General features: G+C 37.5%; 1 protein-coding gene across 6 annotated transcripts in view; it reads left to right on the top strand.

Annotated features, from left to right (window-relative positions):
- Positions 1 to 4,266: 4,266 nt before the first annotated feature.
- Positions 4,267 to 18,801, top strand: part of NEK1 (NIMA related kinase 1) — a 220,781-nt gene continuing 206,246 nt past the window's right edge. For 5 of the 6 annotated variants that reach the window (XM_059175038.1, XM_059175046.1, XM_059175024.1 and 2 more), the window contains exons 1-4: positions 4,267 to 4,428; positions 4,741 to 4,848; positions 13,779 to 13,927; positions 14,760 to 14,856. In XM_059175038.1, coding sequence (XP_059031021.1) covers positions 13,811 to 13,927; positions 14,760 to 14,856 — 214 coding nt within the window. In that variant the 5' untranslated portion in view covers positions 4,267 to 4,428; positions 4,741 to 4,848; positions 13,779 to 13,810. The remainder of the gene's footprint in view (positions 4,429 to 4,740; positions 4,849 to 13,778; positions 13,928 to 14,759; positions 14,857 to 18,801) is intronic. The other variant, XM_059175054.1, reaches the window with a different exon arrangement.

Raw genomic sequence — 18,801 nt, 5'->3', positions numbered from 1 at the left:
TGAAAATATAGTGCTCAATGAACATTAGATGCTCTCATATGATTAGTGCTTCATTAATATTGGGCACCTCTTGGTCTTTCCTAGCCTTTTCTACCTATATCCACAAGTATATGCCCTGCTGACTTTATCCACCATATGTCACAGATTAGTAACTTTATCTTTGCTTAACTCGTGAGTTTTGCCCATCCTATTTCTTTTTTTTCCAGGGTGGAATCCAATATTCTCAAACAGTACAGTTCTGGGCTAGAGTTGGTCTTGTGCTCATGGTGATGGTGGGGGCACTCACAATATAATCAAACTTCGTATGACTCTTTCATTACTTTTAACAAGGTAACATTCATTGAACCATGGTAGTATCCAAGCACAATATTATTTTACTTGGAACACCACTGAACACATTTTACAAGGATTTACAGACATTAGATATCTTCTTCTCTCACTGCAAATATGTAGCCTATTTTGGGGAAGGAGCACAGAGATTCTGGAGATAGGAGATAATAGTCACAAGCTATTAATCATAGCTACTTTCTATGATCCTTTTATTAATCAGTCCTAAATCCTTTCATGATAGTGTTTTAGTTCCTACATGGGGGATTATCCTAAGGATCTCTTGGAAGCAGGCAAGAATGAGTTGACTTGCATATTTAGTTCTCTGTAATATTGTTTATTCTGTGCACTACCTTATTTCTTTACATTACAGGATTGTGTTTATTTTTAAATCCATGATTTCTAACATACAACCATCTTGCCAGCAGTTCTCAACCTTCATTTTGCCTCAGAATCACCCAGGGAGCTTCAAAAAATACTCTTGCTTGGGCTTCACTCTCAGAAAGTGTTTTAATTATTCCAAGTTTAGGCCTAAACATGCAAATTCCTAATTATTCCCAGTTAATAAGCTGCATTCAGTCAGAACCAGTACTTTAGACACGGGGCAATCTATCTAAACAATGTGCTACATGATAGTTTGGTGATACAACAATAGATTCCATCGGGGGAAGAACCCTCTCTATAATTCCTTTGGTATTTTTGTTAGAAGAATCTGGTGGTGATAAATCTCCTCTTCAACAGACTTGGGTGTTTTACATGGTAAGGACTATAACCAATGCCCTTGAACATTTTCTTTATTTGTCCCAATGTGAATACTTTAGCTTGATCTCATTCCTTCTCAGCAAGTGTTAGAGAAGGGATCCTGTTTGATTGGGGTTCTTACCAGATCCTTTACTTTAGGGAAGGTGGCTAAGAAGGAGCTTCATCGGGCTGAGGTAACTCTCAATAAGGTGTTTTTACAGATCCAGCTGTGGGCTTCTCCTACACAATAAAAAGAATTTACCAGTCAGCCAGATATACGTTGCTCCTGGAGCCTTAAGAAAATAGGAGTTTGCATTAATATGCTATTGCAACAAATTCCCACAAATTTCGTAGCTTGAATTGACACACATTTATTATCTTAGAGTTCTGTAGATTAGAAGTTCAACTCAAATCTTACTGGGTAAAATAAAGGTGTCAGCCTCCTTCTAGAGGTTCTAGGGGAGAATCCATTTCTGTGTCTTTTGCAGCTTCTACAAGCTACCTCCTCAATCTTCAAAGCCAGCAACACTGGAGTTGAGTCCTTCTCATATCCTATCATTCTGAACTTTTTCCATAGTCACATTTCCTCCTGATTCTCTCTTGCCTTCCTCTTTCATTTTTAAGGACTCTTGTGATAACATTGGGTCCACCTGGATAATCGAGGCTCGTCTCCCTCTTACTAATCAGGCCAGCTGATTAGTAACTTTAATTCCATCTCGCCACTTCCCATGTAACCTAATATATTCACAGATTCCAGGGACTGGGGGCGGGGACATAATTGGGCGGCTATTTTTCTGCCTACTATACATTGCTTAATTTATCTTTTGACCACAGATCTTAGTATGCATTTTTAAAAGTCCTCAGTAGGGTAAGGTGGGTGGGAGGATTTGATAAAGGTGTCAAAAGCTACAAACTTTCAGTTATAAGATAATTAAGTACTGGAAATGTAATGTACAACATGACTAAATAGTTAAGACTGTTGTATAGTATATTTGAAAGTTGTTAGGGCAAAAAATTCTAGAGGTTCTCATTATAAGAGAAAAACAATTTTTCTCTTTCTTCTTTATATGAGATCATGGATATTAACTAAACTTATTGTGATAACCATTTCATAATATATGTAAGTTAAATCATTAAACTGTACATCTTAAACTTACAGAGTGCTGTATGTCAATGAGATCTTAATAAAATTGGAAAAAGAAATTAGCCCAAACAAAAATTAGTAAGCCCTCAATATATAAGAAATATTTGGAGGCATAGCAAAACAAGTTATGTGAATAACATCAGGTTCTTGCATGGTATATTACAGTTTCTTTTGATTAGAACTAAGGTGAAGTATTAATAACAAAAACTCTATCAATACTCAAATTAGTTTTCCTCCCTTCCTACTAAGCAGCCAACAAAATCTTAAAGCCTTCAAGGAAGGGAAAAAAAGAATAACTCACAGTGGTAAGAATTCATCTATTCTAACCAGGTCTAGAACCGTTTGTTCACTAGTCTTGCTGCTACTGTGGAAGATACAGAGAAACAAATGGTGGAGATCACCTGAGAATGGAGGTTGTATTGGCCATTCCCTTTTGCCGACAATTCTACCACTCTGGGAGTGTCATGTTGTATGTTACAGAATTGGCAAAACAAGTCAAAAGGATATGCATATTGCTAGCATACCTTCTACAAAGACTGTTGCAGTTCATAGTCCCACCAACAGTCTATGACAGGAGCCTGAAAAATGATCTAAGGAGGTATCTGACTAGCCATTCTTCATGAAAGCAGCTAAAGAGAATTGACTTGGATTGGCAATTTGCAACATTCCTATGTTGCTTTGCTGTGCAACGGTATGTGGGTAGAGCTAGAGTTATTGTGCATTGTGACACCAAAATTCCTACTAACTGGGGGTTGGAGGGGTCACAGGAGGTTAGCCTAGAAATGGGAAAATGAGGAAAACAAGTCTTTTGCATGGGTGAAGATTGAAGAGGAGATAAACCAAAGCAGATTTTTCTCCAATTTGCCAGGTTAGATGACTTGCAGTGCCATCTTCTGGCAAAGAAACCAAAAACTTTCAATTTCCATGCTAGTAATAAAGTACTTTCTTTTCTTTTCCTTTTTTCCCCTTTTCTTTTTTCTTTCTTTCTTTCTTCTTCTTCTTTTTTTTTTTTTCTTTTTAAGGGTTTCTTTTTTTTTTTTTTTTTTTTTTTTTTAAAGATTTTATTTATTTATTTGACAGAGAGAAATCACAAGTAGATGGAGAGGCAGGCAGAGAGAGAGAGAGGGAAACAGGCTCCCTGCTGAGCAGAGAGCCCGATGTGGGACTCGATCCCAGGACCCTGAGATCATGACCTGAGCCGAAGGCAGCGGCTTAACCCACTGAGCCACCCAGGCGCCCTTAAGGGTTTCTTATAAAAGCATGGCTAAACCGAAACCTGGAAAAACTCAGAGAGGTCTTGGGTGTTGGTGTGTTGGAGAGAGGATGAGAGAGAAGGAAGCAGATTTTGTTGAAGCAATGATCTGAATCTTTGACCTCTGAGGTTTCTGGCAAAATCTGTGGACACTCCAGCAGGCTGCATACATCACATATACAACAGGTATAACCTGGAGTGTAACTTATGTAGTAGACAAGCCATCATCTTCTTTCAGCTTCAAATTTGGATTCTCCTGTACCTCAGGGGTACTCTAGGTAAGGCAGTTTAGTCCTGGGGTTATTCAGGACAACAGACCTAATCCCTTATACAGGAAAATCTGTTCCTATCTTTTAAAGTCGTGCCATGAAATTAGACCATCTTTCAATATACTGGCAAGTAATTTATACACACATTGGATGTAAATGTGTGTGAAAATCACATTATAGTCTTTTAAAATTTTTTCAATACTTAAAAATAGTTTCTTGCTTTAATCATCCAAAATGTACTAGAAAAAGGCTCGCTTTTTAAAGCAAAATTACTTTTTAAAATGCGGTATTCCTAAGTAACAGACTTCATGTTAAAAAAAAAAATCCCTTTCTCTATGTACGTGGGACAAATTTATAAAATGCTTTATTCAAAACAGCTCTAACCCTCATCTCTGCCTTAACTCCTTTCCTTCCTGTTCATTTTTCCCTTCTTTCGCATCATCTCCCACCTGCTGTGCCTTGGCCCCGCCCCTCCGCGCCACTCCTTCCCCGCCTCTCCCATTGCGTGCCGACTTCCGCACGCTGACGTCACACGTCAGCGCCAGTGACGCGCCGGCCGCTCCCCCTTCCTCTGCATTCGCTGTAGGGTTTTGGGGCGCTACGGTGCAGAGTCGTCAGCTCCGAGTCGTAAGCAGTTCTCCGCGTAGCCCCGAGTCCAGTACCGGCGTTGGGAGGCAGAAGGACGTGGCAGGCAGGTAGCCTCCCAGTCCCAAATGCTATCTCCCCACCCCCATCCCGCCGAGGTCACTAGTAACCACCTCTGTGAAGTTGCAGGGGCGGTAACCCGGGCACTCCCCCTGCCACCGCCCGCTGTTTCCAAGGGGCTCAGAAACCAATTTGTTCGCCCGGAGTAGTGTGGGGCTGTCTCACTGGGCGTTGCCGGAGGCGGGAAGGAGTCAAGCCTGAGGGGTCAGCGAAACTCTGGTATCTAGAGTGGGAGTCTCACTGCCCTCCTTAAACTGGACTGTGAGGAGCTGCAGGTTAGATAGACTTGGTTTCTCTTTCAGGATGTCATTTTCAAAATCCTGGATGGTGCCCCCGCCTCATTAACTGCTGTAGGAAGGCTGCTACACCTAGACGGATGCGTGTTCCGACTAACGCTCTGTGTCGTTGAGGTGAGTTAACTTGCGGGAAGCAATGATATGCAAAAGAGTAAAATCATATTGGAAATGAGGAGACCTTGCTTAGATTTGTTTATGTAGAGCTTGCAGGGATACTTTAAGTAGACAGAAAATAATACCTCCGCCTCACTAAAATGTTAATTCTCTAAAGAACAATATGTATTACAAAGCAGTGCTTGGACGTTAGTTAAAGGATATTAAATGATAAAGGAATTAAAATAACAGAAATCTTGGTATGCAGAAGCAGTAATTTACTTTGCATTTATGTTGTCTCTTTAACTTACATATACATCTTAATTAAAAATGGGTAGCAGTTAACTGGTTAGCTTATAATCTTATATTTCAGTTTATATTATTTGAAGCAATTTCCCTATGAAGACAGTAAAAGTTGTACTACTTTAAGAGTTCATCATAACTTTTTTATACAGGCCTAATTTTTATTCTCTAATGTAAGCTCCACCTCCGAGAAGCAGAAATTTTTTTATTGCCATGGTAACATCAGAAGTATTTGAAGGATTAAAAGTAATATCCAATATATGCAAGTAATAGCTTTTTATTATGATGCAGCAGTATTGTAGAGATGATGGAGGGGAGCCAAATACGGAGAGAAGTAGTCCTTTGTTTCTAGTTTAGATTTGTTTGTTATTAGAGAATCCACAGATCTATTTCATTTAAGATTGCTCTTTGTTCTAGGTGAAAGGTAAGGAGCCTCCTCTTTGGGAAAACAGGTTTTTGCACAGTAGGAATCAGCATTAACAGTTTAGTGAGGGTTATGGAACTTGGCCACAGTTCTTTTGAGGTCATTTTAATACATTGGCATTGTATTCCAAGTACATTTTCTCTAATCTCTCCCTTCAAATCTAAATTGTGGTCATGACACCATTTCATGAATATAAATTATTTAGACATTGGTAATTTCCATTAGGGAAGCCGTTAATTGTTGTCTGTATAGGCTTACGGAGAAGAAAAACAAATGTTTTGAAGAAAGTCTAATAGGAATCCCATTTTTGCTTTCTGCTTTTTTGGATAATAAGTCAGGGACTTGACTCACTGAGATGGTAAATTGTCCCCCTCCCACCATCCAGACGTTACTTAATGTTTGGAAAACCATGTATATGGATTGTAGCTGCAGGCAGTACCATAGGGACTTCTTGAAATCTGTTGATGTTCCTCTACTAGTGTTTCCCTTCAGGAAAATTTGTTCATCAAATAGCTAAAACAACTGAAGAAACTTAAAGTTCTAGATTGAAGGGGATATAGTTTTTGCTCATATTCTCTGGCATTTTTCATATTTGGTACAGAAATTTTATTATATCAAACATTGCTTATTGTAGCTTAAAATTTTTTTAGTTAAATGCAAGGAAAGTTGTCTAATTTGACTAGAGGCCAAGATAGTTTTGTGGAGCATAGTTGACATAGTTGAAAAGAAGTATGCTGTATAGGAAAACTTTGAATGCCAGTGTTAGAAGTTTGAAAATGGGGAACTGTTGAAAGATTTTAACTGGAGAAATTGATTTAGCTAGCATTCTTCTTCTTTTTGTCAGCATTTATTATTTTTTAAATTTTACTGTTTTGAATAAATAATATATTCATATGGCTTAAAATTCAGAAGGCACAAAAGATTTAAAAAATCTTCCTCTTAATTACTCAGTTCTCTTCCCTGAAGGCAGCCAATAGTGTACCAGTTTATGGTTTATCCCTTCAGAGGTGTTACGTATACAAGCAATTAGGTGAGTCTGTACACATGTAGAGATTTTATATATTTGCATATACTCACATGTGTAAGTAAATAAGTGTAAGCATAAACCTATATATATTTCCTTTTAAAGTAGTTTTTTTTTTTTGTTTTTAAAAATTTTTTTTTAAAGATTTTATTTATTTGTCGGGGATAGAGGGAGAGAGAGCGAGCGAGCATAGGCAGACAGAGAGGCAGGCAGAGGCAGAGGCAGAGGGAGAAGCAGGCTCCCTGCCAAGCAAGGAGCCCGATGTGGGACTCGATCCCAGGACACTGGGATCATGACCTGAGCCGAAGGCAGCTGCTTAACCAACTGAGCCACGCAGGCGTCCCTAAAGTGGTTTTTTAAAAAAAAAATTTATTTATTTGACAGAGAAAGAAAGATCACAAGTAGGCAGAGAGGCAGGCAGAGAGAGGAGTAAGCAGTCTCCCCACCGAGCAGAGAGCCTGACTCGGGGCTTGATTCTAGGACCCCGAGACCACGACATGAGCCGAAGGCAGAGGCTCAACCCACTGTGCCACCCAGGCGCCCCCATATATATTTCCTTTTAATACACAAATGATAGTATGCCATGTTTATAATTCTGGTACTTAGAAATTAATTCATATCAATATAAATGTTTCTTCCTTTTGATTTTTTTATGGATATTTACATTTTACCATTTCAGACAGTACTGCAGAGGAAAACTTTGTAAATGTATCATTTTCACGCATTTGGAAATATTTATAAGGTTGAGTCCTAAGAATGGAATTGCTGGATCATAGTGAACACTGATAATTTTGGTAGATATTATGGAATTTTATTTTCCCTGGTATTTGTATCAGTTTGTATTCTCATCATATTCTGCTTCCTTATATTCCCTTCTAACATAGTATAGTAACAAACTTTATGAATTTTGCCATTCTGATGGATGAAAAATGCATCACTTGTACTTTTTTTTAATCAAGGTAAAATACACATAACAAAATTTATCCTGTACTTATAAAGTACAGGATTTCTTATAAAGAGAAATTATATTTCTCTTTATAAGAGAAATTATATTTCTCTTTATAAGAGATTGGATACTTTTGCAAATTTTAACATTAATTACATTCCTTTTTGTTGTTAACTTGTAACTTCAATCCTTTATTTTTCTGTTAGATTAGCTTTTTGGTTCTATGAATATGAGAATGTTTTATTTATTAGAAAAATGAGCCCTTGGTGATATGAACTAATATGCATATATATCATTTTTCTGTCATTTGAATTTTGACTTATACTAGCTTTTCTTATACATTTTTTAAAAGATTATTTATTTATTTGACAGAGATCACAAGTAGGCAGAGAGGCAGGCAGAGAGAGAGGTGGGGAAGCAGGCTCCCCGCTGCGCAGAAAGCCTGATGTGGGGCTCTATCCCAGGAGATCATGACCTGAGCTGAAGCAAGAGGCTTAACCCACTGAGCCACCCAGGAACCCATCATGATGTTTTAAAAATATTTTATTTATTCGACAGAGAGAGACACAGCGAGCAAGAGGGAACACAAGCAGGGGAAGTGGGAGAGGGAGAAGCAGGTTTCCCACCGAGCAGGGAGCCCGATGTGGGGCTCGATCCCAGGACCCTGGGGTCATTTTCTGAGCCGAAGGCAGACTCTCAACAACTGAGCCACCGAGGTGCCCCATATTTTTTTCTTTTTTAAGTGGGCTCCACGCCCAACGTGGGACTTGAATTTATGACCCTGGGATTGAGACCGGAGCCAAGATCAAGATTTGGACACTTAACTGACTGAGCCACCCAGGCACCCCTTGTATACATGTTTTTTATGTAATTGTATTAATACCTTAAGGCATTTTGGGTTTGTGTCATACTAAGCTGCTCTACTCTAAGATTATACAAGTCATCCTCCCATGTTTTATTGCTATTTTTGTTTTTTTTCCTTTACATTTAAGTAGTTTATTATCTAGAATTTATATTGATGTAAAGTGAAGAAAATGGGTTTAAGTTTTTCTCTTCCATATTACTACCTAGTTGTCTAAATACTGTTTATTTCAAGAATCTAACTTTTCCCCACCAATTTTGGTCATCCACCAAGTTAAAAATATGATGTTTTGTTTTTGTTTGTTTTGAAAGAGAAGGAGAGAAAGGCAGGGGAGGAGTTGCAGAGAGCAGCCTTCACAACCAGCATGGAGCCAGATGCAGGGCTTAATCTCATGACCCTGAGATCATGACCTGAGCCAAAATAAAGAATCAAAATCTTAACTGATTGAGCCACCCAGGTGTCCCCCCAAAAATGTTTTTATATGTTTCTGGACGTTCAATTATTTGCTTGTCAATTTCATAATTATTGTAGCATTATATTGTGTTTTGATATTGAATAGAAAAGCCTTCATTAGTCTTTTTCTTCTTTTTTCAGTATTTACTCTTTTTTTCTCATACTAACTTCAAATCAGCTTGTCTTATCACTGTCACCCACAAAGATTGTGTTTTTGATAGGTCAGAATAAATGTAGAGACTAAGAATTAAAATCTTTTTGATATTAGATCTTTCCACCTTTTTTTTTTTTTTTGGCGTGTTTTTGTTCTTTCTTGAATATTTTCTGTTGGTTCATTTTCCAGATTAATAGTCCTGACTTCTACTGTATCCTGAGTGCTATAAAACCCTTGCAGTGCCTTCTTAATTTCATATATCTTGTATTTCAGTTCTAGAATGTTCATTAAATTTTCAAAAATAAATGTCAGTTCTTTGTTGAAGTTCTCCATCTTTAAGAAAAATCACTTTTGTTCATCTTCTTATTTTCTTGAACATATTTCTTATGGTTATTTAAAATCCGCATTTGAATTATTTGAATTCTATTTCTATTGTTTCTTTTGGTCTTGGGCTATTTGGTTTTTCTTCTTCTTCTACACACCTCATAACTTTTTACTGGATGTTGTAAATAAAGTCATAGAGGCTCTGGAATATGTATCTTCCAAAAAATTTTTATGTTTTATTCTGGAAGGTTGATGGGAGTATCAGTAGATTACCTTCCTTGATCCTGTCAAGGAATGGTGTTAGGCTCTCCTAGGACTAGTCTGTTTAGACTTGCCCTTTGTATGCACAATTTAGGAATGGGCTAACTGACAGGAGAAAAATTTATATGGAGAATTTGGGGCTTCTCCTGTTCTTTTTCCTTTCTCTAGGACTTTGGCAGCCTTAAACTCTAACTTCTCTCTCCTTAGCTCAGTAAGATTGCTGCTTTCTACTTAAGTTCCATCATGCTTTGCCGCAATTTGGAAAATGTCTTCAGGGAGAAGGCTGGGATGGATGTGAAACTGACTAATGTTTTCCTACCTCTCAAGGATTATAGCCCCTCAATTCCTGTTGGTCAATTATTCATTTTACTCAGAGTTTTTGATTGTTTTGGGAAGTGGGATGGTCTGATAATGAGCTACAGCATCATGATTAGAACCATTTATGATGTCAGCCTTCACTTAATCGCCCATATCAGATATGGTACCGTTCTCAACTGTGTTGGTATCACCAGTCTAGAGACATCTCTAGTCTTTTGCCAACACAAGAAAGGTATGGTCACCTGACTGAGGGGTGGAGGAGGCAAACTGTCTAACTGCTTATTACATAGTCTTTCAGCCAATTCTATTTTAGTTCTGATATCCTTACTCTCAGAGCACCTTATTCTAATTATTGAGCTAGTCTATAGTGGAAATTGACTTATTTGCCACTGCTGGGTTACAATGCAGCTTTCTCTAGTCTCCCGAGTCAGTTGCTGCTTATTCTTATGTTTGTTAGCTTCCAGAAATTTGTTGTATTGCTTACTTTCCATTTTTGCCTTTTTGATCTCTTTCAAGTTGTATTTGGTTTAGGTAAGAAGTAGAGGTAGAAAGAGAGGTTCAGTTTAATATGTTTAATTCTAAATTGCACTTTATTTTTTTACTTTTTAAAGATACAGGCTGAAGAAATTATTCTTGTGTTGGGGCACCTGGGTGGCTCAGTGGGTTAAGCCTCTGTCTTTGGCTCAGATCATGATCCCAGAGTCCTGGGATTGAGCCCCGCATTGGGCTATCTGCTCAGCGGGGACCCTGCCCCCCCCACCAAGTACTTGTGATCTCTCTCTGTCAAATAAATAAATAAAATCTTTAAAAAATATTACTCTTGTGTCTTCTTTTGATTTCTCTGAAGGAAAGGCTTTGGCCATATCTGTCATTCCTACTTTTTGTGGCTAATGGTACAATTTTAAACAATGTTGAAGTTTCCTATTTTCTGATCTACTCAACTCTTTTATTTTCATCTCTTTGCATCATAGATTATTAGAGTTCGTAGGGCCCTTAAGATAGCACTATGTTTAAATTGTTAGTGTTTTCAGGTGAAGGAACCAACAAGGTGCAGAGGTCAAGTGGTTTGCTTTTTGGTCATAAATCTTTTCTCTTCCAAATCCATTGCTTTGCTTGTTTTATCACATAACTCTTTGGAAAGTTCAAATGTCAAAAATGTCTTTGGTTTTATGCTTTGAAATGTCTTTAATATTATAAATATAAAGTTGATAAAATAGTTGGAGACCTTAAGAATACTGTCAAGTTTGTATATAATTTTCATTTGATGCTGGAAACTGAAGCATAGAAAGGACAAACACTCCTATTTTCAGTTTATTACAAATATGAAATTGGGACAGGATTACTGTGTTCCTTCAGTTATACGTTATGATGATTGTGGATGCATAAACCTATAGTACGTTTCTCATTCAGTTTGAAAAATCTTTTAGGATTGTAATTCAGCTGGGAAGTCTCATGACTAGGAAATAAATAGCTTGGTTAAATATGTTGTAAGACACTGAAAGCACTCTATCTCCTCATGTTTCCCCCTTCATTTCCCTCCAGTTACCACAGTAGTCTCATGTGGATTCTGCAGGCAAGGAGGAGTTGTGAGTTTCTCTGAAACTCATTTACAGCATAGTTTTTATTCAGAAAACTTTCTGCTTTGAATCATTTGATGGCAATTAGAGTCATCCTTCTTCACTACCAGGGGTAGTAGATCTCCTATACTGAGTTGTCAGAAACACAATGATCAGTAAAGTGATAGGCAGTACTGTACAATACTAGCTAGGGACTCTTGGAGCTTCCATTTCGTTAGTGTGGTCCCTGGAAAGGAATTGGCAACTAAATTTTGAGGCAGAGCCAAGCTGACAAATTTTGTTTCTTTTTTTTGGCAGCAGTCACAGAATAATGAAATATGGTTATTATTTAATGTAATTTGACTTATGAAATTCAGTTTTCTAAGATGAATTTATCTTGATTTTTTTTTTCTAAATAGCATGGTAATGTAATATACTCATGTCCTGGAGAAATCATAAAATTCTGGCTGGTGCCCAGGTAATCATTATATTATGCCAGCTGACCAAGCGTGGACTTGAGAGGAGAGTATATATGTTTGGAATGACTTTAACTCACTGATGGTGCTGTATTGCTATTGTAATCATTAATTTCTTATTTCTCTCCAAGTTGCCAAAAGTCTTGTCCTATTTTAAATGCAATATGGTTATAATGTTTTCTAAGGTAGAAGAAGGTTCTTTCCTACAAAATTTCCTAAGGTATAGTTATCCAATTGATTTTATCAGAGGCTGGGTTCTGGACTTTGGTTTTATAAGCCCTGAATATAAATTTTGTCATTTAAGGAGATTGGATCATATTTTAGAGGCAGAGTAAAATTAAGCAAATTTAGTATTGATGGATAAAATGAGAACATGGATTTGTTAATTTACAATGAGAAATATATAAACTGTCACAGAAATTTTATTATGGCCTTTGTAACAAGCCCATTTTCTCCTAGAAGGGAATCATACATAGAAAGCTGCTTGATGTAAATGGAAATAGAAGAGGGCAAGTTAGGTAAATTAAATATTCATTAGTTTTAAATTGATATAGTGAATTCAGGTATCTCCACAATAAGAGTAGTCTTGCCAATAGGTAATGCTCATGATTGTCTTGTGACCATATCATTCTCTTTCCCTCCTCCTTCCCTTTGACTTTTTTTTTTTTTTTTTTTAAAGATTTATTTATTTATTTATTTGACAGAGAGAAATCACAAGTAGGCAGAGAGGCAGGCAGAGAGAGAGAGAGGAGGAAGCAGGCTCCCTGCTGAGCAGAGAGCCCGATGCGGGACTCGATCCCAGGACCCTGAGATCATGACCTGAGCCGAAGGCAGCGGCCTAACCACTGAGCCACCCAGGCGCCCCTTCCCTTTGACTTTTTTAAGCTTTCACTAACTAGCTTTTAGACTCTGACTTTGTCCCCACAGATCACTCTCCTGAAATTAACTATTGCTAAAGTTGCTAATGTCCTTTGTCAATATCTTAGTCTGGTAAGGATCTAATTATGATACCAAAAGGATAAATATAAAGACTAATAACATTTTATAACAAATATAAAGTCCAATAAATTTTTATATTTAAATACAATTGAAAGGCAGATAGTATAGAAAGAAAAAATATTTTTGACAGAGGAGGGCTAACATACTCATTGAAGAGGGGAATTTTAGAAATTACTAAAAAGACTATTCAAATAGAAAATGAAGAAAGAACATGAATGAACAGTTCAAAAGAGATTACAAATGTTCAATATATGTGGAGGAATTTTTCAAATTAACTGATAAGCAAAAGAAATTAAAAATGAGGCACCATTTTTCTGTCAAATGTAGAAGTAACAACAGCAACAAATAGTGACCAGAATTTTAACATGTGCATATTCTTTGGACGAGTAATTTATCCTAGGGATATCCTTATATCCTTATAATAGGGTACATAACAATGTATGTACCGAAATTTTATCTAAAGTTCTTCTGTAATAGCAAACAGTGTAAACAATTTTAATGTCTAATAAGAGGATTAGTTAAATAACTTTCAGACACACATTGGAGATAATAAAGTAATGCTGCCAAATAATTCACATAGGGAAAAGTTTGTCTGTTTCTCCATATACATTAAGTAAATTTAGTATTCGACTTTCCAAATCATTTTTATAAAATTGAAATGTCATTGTTTTTCTCTTTTTAGTTATAACTATGTCACATGAGTAAAACTCAGATAAAGTTAATTTAACTTTGAGTAAAGATTTTAAATATCTGGTTTTTAAGTAAGCAAATCACTAAGGAATTACAATTGAATTAAATATTATTAATGGTTATGGAAGATATGTTAACTGTTAACTTTTTTAAATGTCTAGTATATCTGTTAAGATGCCTTAGAAAAAGAATCATGGAGAAGTATGCTAGACTACAGAAGATTGGAGAAGGTTCATTTGGAAAAGCCATTCTTGTTAAATCTACAGAAGATGGCAAGCAATATGTTATCAAGGAAATTAACATCTCAAGAGTAAGTATATTTTTTGTTTGGTTAATTCAATGAATACTCTGATTTCAATGGGTTCATTGTTAGAGAATTAAAAAAAAAATATATGGCATGGTATAACATAAAGTGAAAGGCTACCATAATCCCAGAGAGAACCACTAATTTTAGAATAGTCTGTATATCCTTGCAGTTTTTTTCTATGCTGTGAGCTTATGTTTATGTATTTAAGTGTTTTAAAAAATACACTTACTGGGGCGCCTGGGTGGCTCAGTGGGTTAAGCCTCTGCCTTTGGCTCAGGTCATGATCCCAGGATTCTGGGATGGAGCTCCGCAGCATCGGGCTCTCTGCTCAGCAGGGAGCCTGCTTCCTCTTCCCTCTCTCTGCCTGCCTCTCTGCCTACTTGTGATCTCTGTCTGTCAAATAAATAAATAAAATATTAAAAAAATATATACTTACTGTTCTGTAACTTAATCTGATTTGAACATCTTAAAATGTTTTTACTTGTGGTTTCAACTTTTCTTTTCTGCTTTATTTTGTTTATTTATTTTTTTAAGATTTTATTCATTTATTTGACAGAGAGATCACAAGTAGGCAGAGAGAGAGAGAGAGAGAGAGAGAGAGAGAAGGAAGCAGGCTCCCCGCTGAGCAGAGAGCCCGACGTGGGACTCCATCCCAGGACCTTGAGATCATGACCTGAGCCGAAGGCAGCGGCTTAACCCACTGAGCCACCCAGGCGCCCTATTTTGTTGTTTTGACTATGCTTTATATTGTTTTTTAACCACTCTCTTATTGATGGACATTTAGATGGTTTACTGATGGTCTAATTTAATATTTTCTTTTTCTCTCCCATTTAAGATGTCCAATAAAGAAAGGGAAGAATCAAGGAGAGAAGTTGCAGTATTGGCAAACATGAAGCATCCAAATATTGTCCAGTATAGAGAATCATTTGAAGGTCAGATAAATTTTGCAAGAGAGTTCAAAGGAACTAAGCCATATGACAACTTTCGGATATTTTACTTATAAAGTATTTTCAGGAAGAAAAGTACATTGTTTTTGCCTCAGTATATATGCATATTCTTATCAACTTGATTCTAGGGTAATACAAATTTACTGGTGGGCAGTCTGTATGAATGGAGGTCTCAGTTCTTGTATTGCCCATGAGAAGATTTATGTGGTTATCTGTGCTCTAATAAAGACAGCCAGAAGGAGAGTAGCAAACAAAAAGCAGTTTATTAAAGTGAATGTACAGGGGTGTATGGGTCGCTCAGTCGGTTAAGCATCTGCCTTCTGCTTGGGTCATGATCTCAGGGTCTTGGGACTGAGTCCCGCATTAGGCTTCCTACTCGGTGGGAAGTCTGCTTCTCCCTCTCCCTCTGCTGCTTCTTCTGCTTGTGCTCATTCTTGCTTGCTCACTCTTTCCCTCTTTCTCTGTCAAATAAATAAAATCGTAAAAAAAAAAAAAGTGAATGTACACCGTCAACATGGGAGAGTGGGGACATTTTTTTGTTATTAGATATTTGTTGCATCTCTATGGGCTGGAAAGAACTGTGATGTATTGTGGGTCTGTTTTTATTTTATTTAATTTTTTAAAGATTTTATTTATTTGAGAGAGAGCAAGTAAGACAGAGTATGAGAGGGTAGAAGGTCAGAGGGAGAAGCAGAATCCCTGCTGAGCTGGGAGCCCCGATGCAGGACTAGGTCCCAGAACTCCGGGTTCATAACCTGAGCTGAAGGCAGTTGCCCAACCAACTGAGCCACCCACGTGCCCTGTGGATCTGTTTTTAGTCATTTGGGAGACTCCTCCCATGAATTGGGAGGGAGAGTTTTTAGCCTTACAAGGTTTGTACAGAAAGGTCTGGGCATCCTTTCTCCATCTGGTGGGGCTGTACCCACAATTCAAATGCATTATGAGTCTAGGGCTAAGGTTACACTGGGGCAGATGTGGCTGAGGAGAGTGCTTGGTTTGCGCCTATGGCTCTTTAGTTTGTTAGCCCCAGGTCTTGGAAGCCACAAGATCAGATATTGTGCCCCAGGCTTTTAATGTATAGCTTATTTATCACTGTCCTTGCCTCCAACCCTTATCGATTGCACAGCTAAGGGCTGGAAGGGAATGCCCCTTCAAGAATTGGGACTCTGGGGGCACCTGGGTGGCTCAATGGGTTAGAGCCTTTGCCTTCTGCTCAGGTCATGATCCCAGGGTCCTGGTATCAAGCTCCACATCAGGCTCTCTGCTCTGCAGGGAGCCTGCTTCCTCCTCTCTCTCTCTGCCTGCCTCTGCCTACTTGTGATCTCTGTCAAATAAATAAATAAAATCTTAAAAAAAAAAGAAAAAAAAAAGAACTGGGACTCTGCCTTGGGGCATTCCTTCCACTGCTCAGGTCTAGCTTCTACCCAACACTACACCATACTGTCCATGTGTAATTTTATATTGACTCACTGTTACTCTGATTGCTTAAAAAGAAGCCATGTGGTTAAGTGTAAAAATTTGTACAAAGCAAGGACAGTAATTTATATCATTTTAAATTAAACTTCTTTTAAAGTGCTACCACTACTGCCACTAAGAAAATGTTCTGATTTTTATTTTTATTTTTATTTTTTTATTTTTTTTTAAAGATTTTATTTATTTATTTGTCAGAGAGAGAGTGAGTGAGAGCGAGCACAGGTAGACAGAGTGGAAGGAAGAGTCAGAGGGAGAAGCAGACTCCCTGTGGAGCAAGGAGCCCGATGTGGGACTCGATCCCAGGACGCTGGGATCATGACCTGAGCCGAAGGCAGCTGCTTAACCAACTGAGCCACCCAGGCGTCCCATGTTCTGATTTTTAGAAAGGGATCCTTCTTATTTGTGTTCTCTTATTTACCTCATTATCATAGTAGTGAGGTATATTGAAAGTGGCCTCAGGTTCTTAAAAATGTCATAGCTTAAAATGTTATATGTTGTTTTGGAAATATATACTATTATATTTGGTAATGTAGGAACTAAGATAGAACAAAGCTTCTCTAAAGACAGGTCAAGATGGTTGGTTGAAGTCCTTTGAATTCATGCCCATTATCATAAATCCCTACACATTACAAAACAAAGTATGTTGGGGCATCTGGGTGGCTCAGTGGGTAAAGCCTCTGCCTTCAGCTCGGGTCATGGTCTCTGGGATCGAGCCCTGCATCGGAGCGAGGAGCCTGCTTTCCCCTTTCTCTCTGCCTGCCTCTCTGCCTACTTGTGATCTCTCTCTCTGTCAAATAAATAAAATCTTTAAAAAAGTAAAAAACATATGTATGTATACATATATGTAGTATATGCATGTACGTATACATATATAGTATATGTGTGTATAAATACATGTGTATAGTATACGTATATATATACTGTATGTGTATATTTATGTACCATATGTGTATATATACTATGTGTATTTTTATACTGTGTGTGTATATGTATGTGTGTATATATATGTATATATATTTAATTTGACAACATTAACAGTTTATTTAAGGCAGTGGTGGTGAGAAGGAAAAAGGAAACAAAGAATAGCTTCTTCGGGTCCTGAGTTTCTAGCTACTTATGAGTCCCAAGTTTATAATCATGTTTTTTCTCCTTCTACAACAAATTCCTTGTTCTCCTTTGCCCTCTGCAACATCTTGGCTGAGTGTGTTCTGTTTTACCTAGTGGAATAACACAAACCTTTATCACTGGAGGATCTGAGTCTTTGTGAGTACTATATTTGTTGCAGTTTTTCATTAATTATGGCTATTTTGCAAGCGAGTAAAAGAGGAACCTCAGTGAATCCATGGAGTTCCAGTAATAGTCCTCCTTGACTTGATTGTGTTGCAGCAACACAATTTTCTCTTGATAATCACAATTAAGCACTCCAGACAGAATGGTGACTCTTTTTTTTTTTTTAAGATTTTATTTATTTATTACTTGAGAGAAAGAGAGAGAAAGATAGCATGCGAGGAGAGAGGTCAGCGGGAGAAGCAGACTCCCTGTCTAGCAGAGAGCCTGATGTGGGACTCGATCCCAGGATTCCAGGTTCATGACCTGAGCCGAAGGCAGTCACCCAACCAACTGAGCCACCCAAGGTGCCCCAGTATGGTGACTCTTAACAATAATTTAGATTGAAAGTAGTAGATAGTTCAAATGACTGCTCTAATACAGTCTGATTTAGAGCAGAAGTATACTCATTCCCAGATTAACTGGGTACATACTAAAGTAGAACATGCTTTAAAAAAATATTGATAAATTAACACATTATGTCATAAGGTGTACTGTATTTTATGATGGTAGTGAAATTATCATTTATGCACGTTTACGTGTACAGGAGTACAGTGTTAACTATCTTCTTCCCATGAGCTTAGATTCCTTTATCTTTCTCCTCAGATCTCTTTCAGTTTCTTTTCTCTTCCATCACCAAAATTTTAGTATTTAAAATAAAAAGCTTTTAATGTATGTCAACAAATACTCTAGTAGGAGGTTTTTTTTTTTTAAGATTTAAAAGATTTTTAAAGATTTTATTTTATCTGAGGGAGGGTTGTATCTCACCTGTAAGATCACAACCTGAGTTGAAACCAAGAGTCAGGCACTCAACCAACTGAGCCACCCAAGGAGCCCCATCTCTTGCTGTTTTGCAGCTTCTCTCGTTATCACCACTTTTTGCCATTCGAACCATGTGTCTTGGTGTAGACCTTCTTACATTGACCTTGTTGGGGGCTCTTTATATCCACTGAATCTGGACTTCTGTTTCCTTTGCCAGGTTAGGGAAATTTGTAGATATTTTATCTTCAAATACATTTTCTGCCCCCTTTTCTCTTCTCTATCTAGGATCCTTATAATGTGATTTATTAATTATCCTTGATGGTGTCCCTGAGTTCCCAAGTCCATCTTTTATTTTTTTTTCTCTCTCCT

Source organism: Mustela lutreola, chromosome 1 (genome assembly GCF_030435805.1).
Source record: "Mustela lutreola isolate mMusLut2 chromosome 1, mMusLut2.pri, whole genome shotgun sequence".
Classification (NCBI taxonomy): domain Eukaryota; kingdom Metazoa; phylum Chordata; class Mammalia; order Carnivora; family Mustelidae; genus Mustela; species Mustela lutreola.
This window is presented reverse-complemented; position numbering and strand designations above follow the sequence as displayed.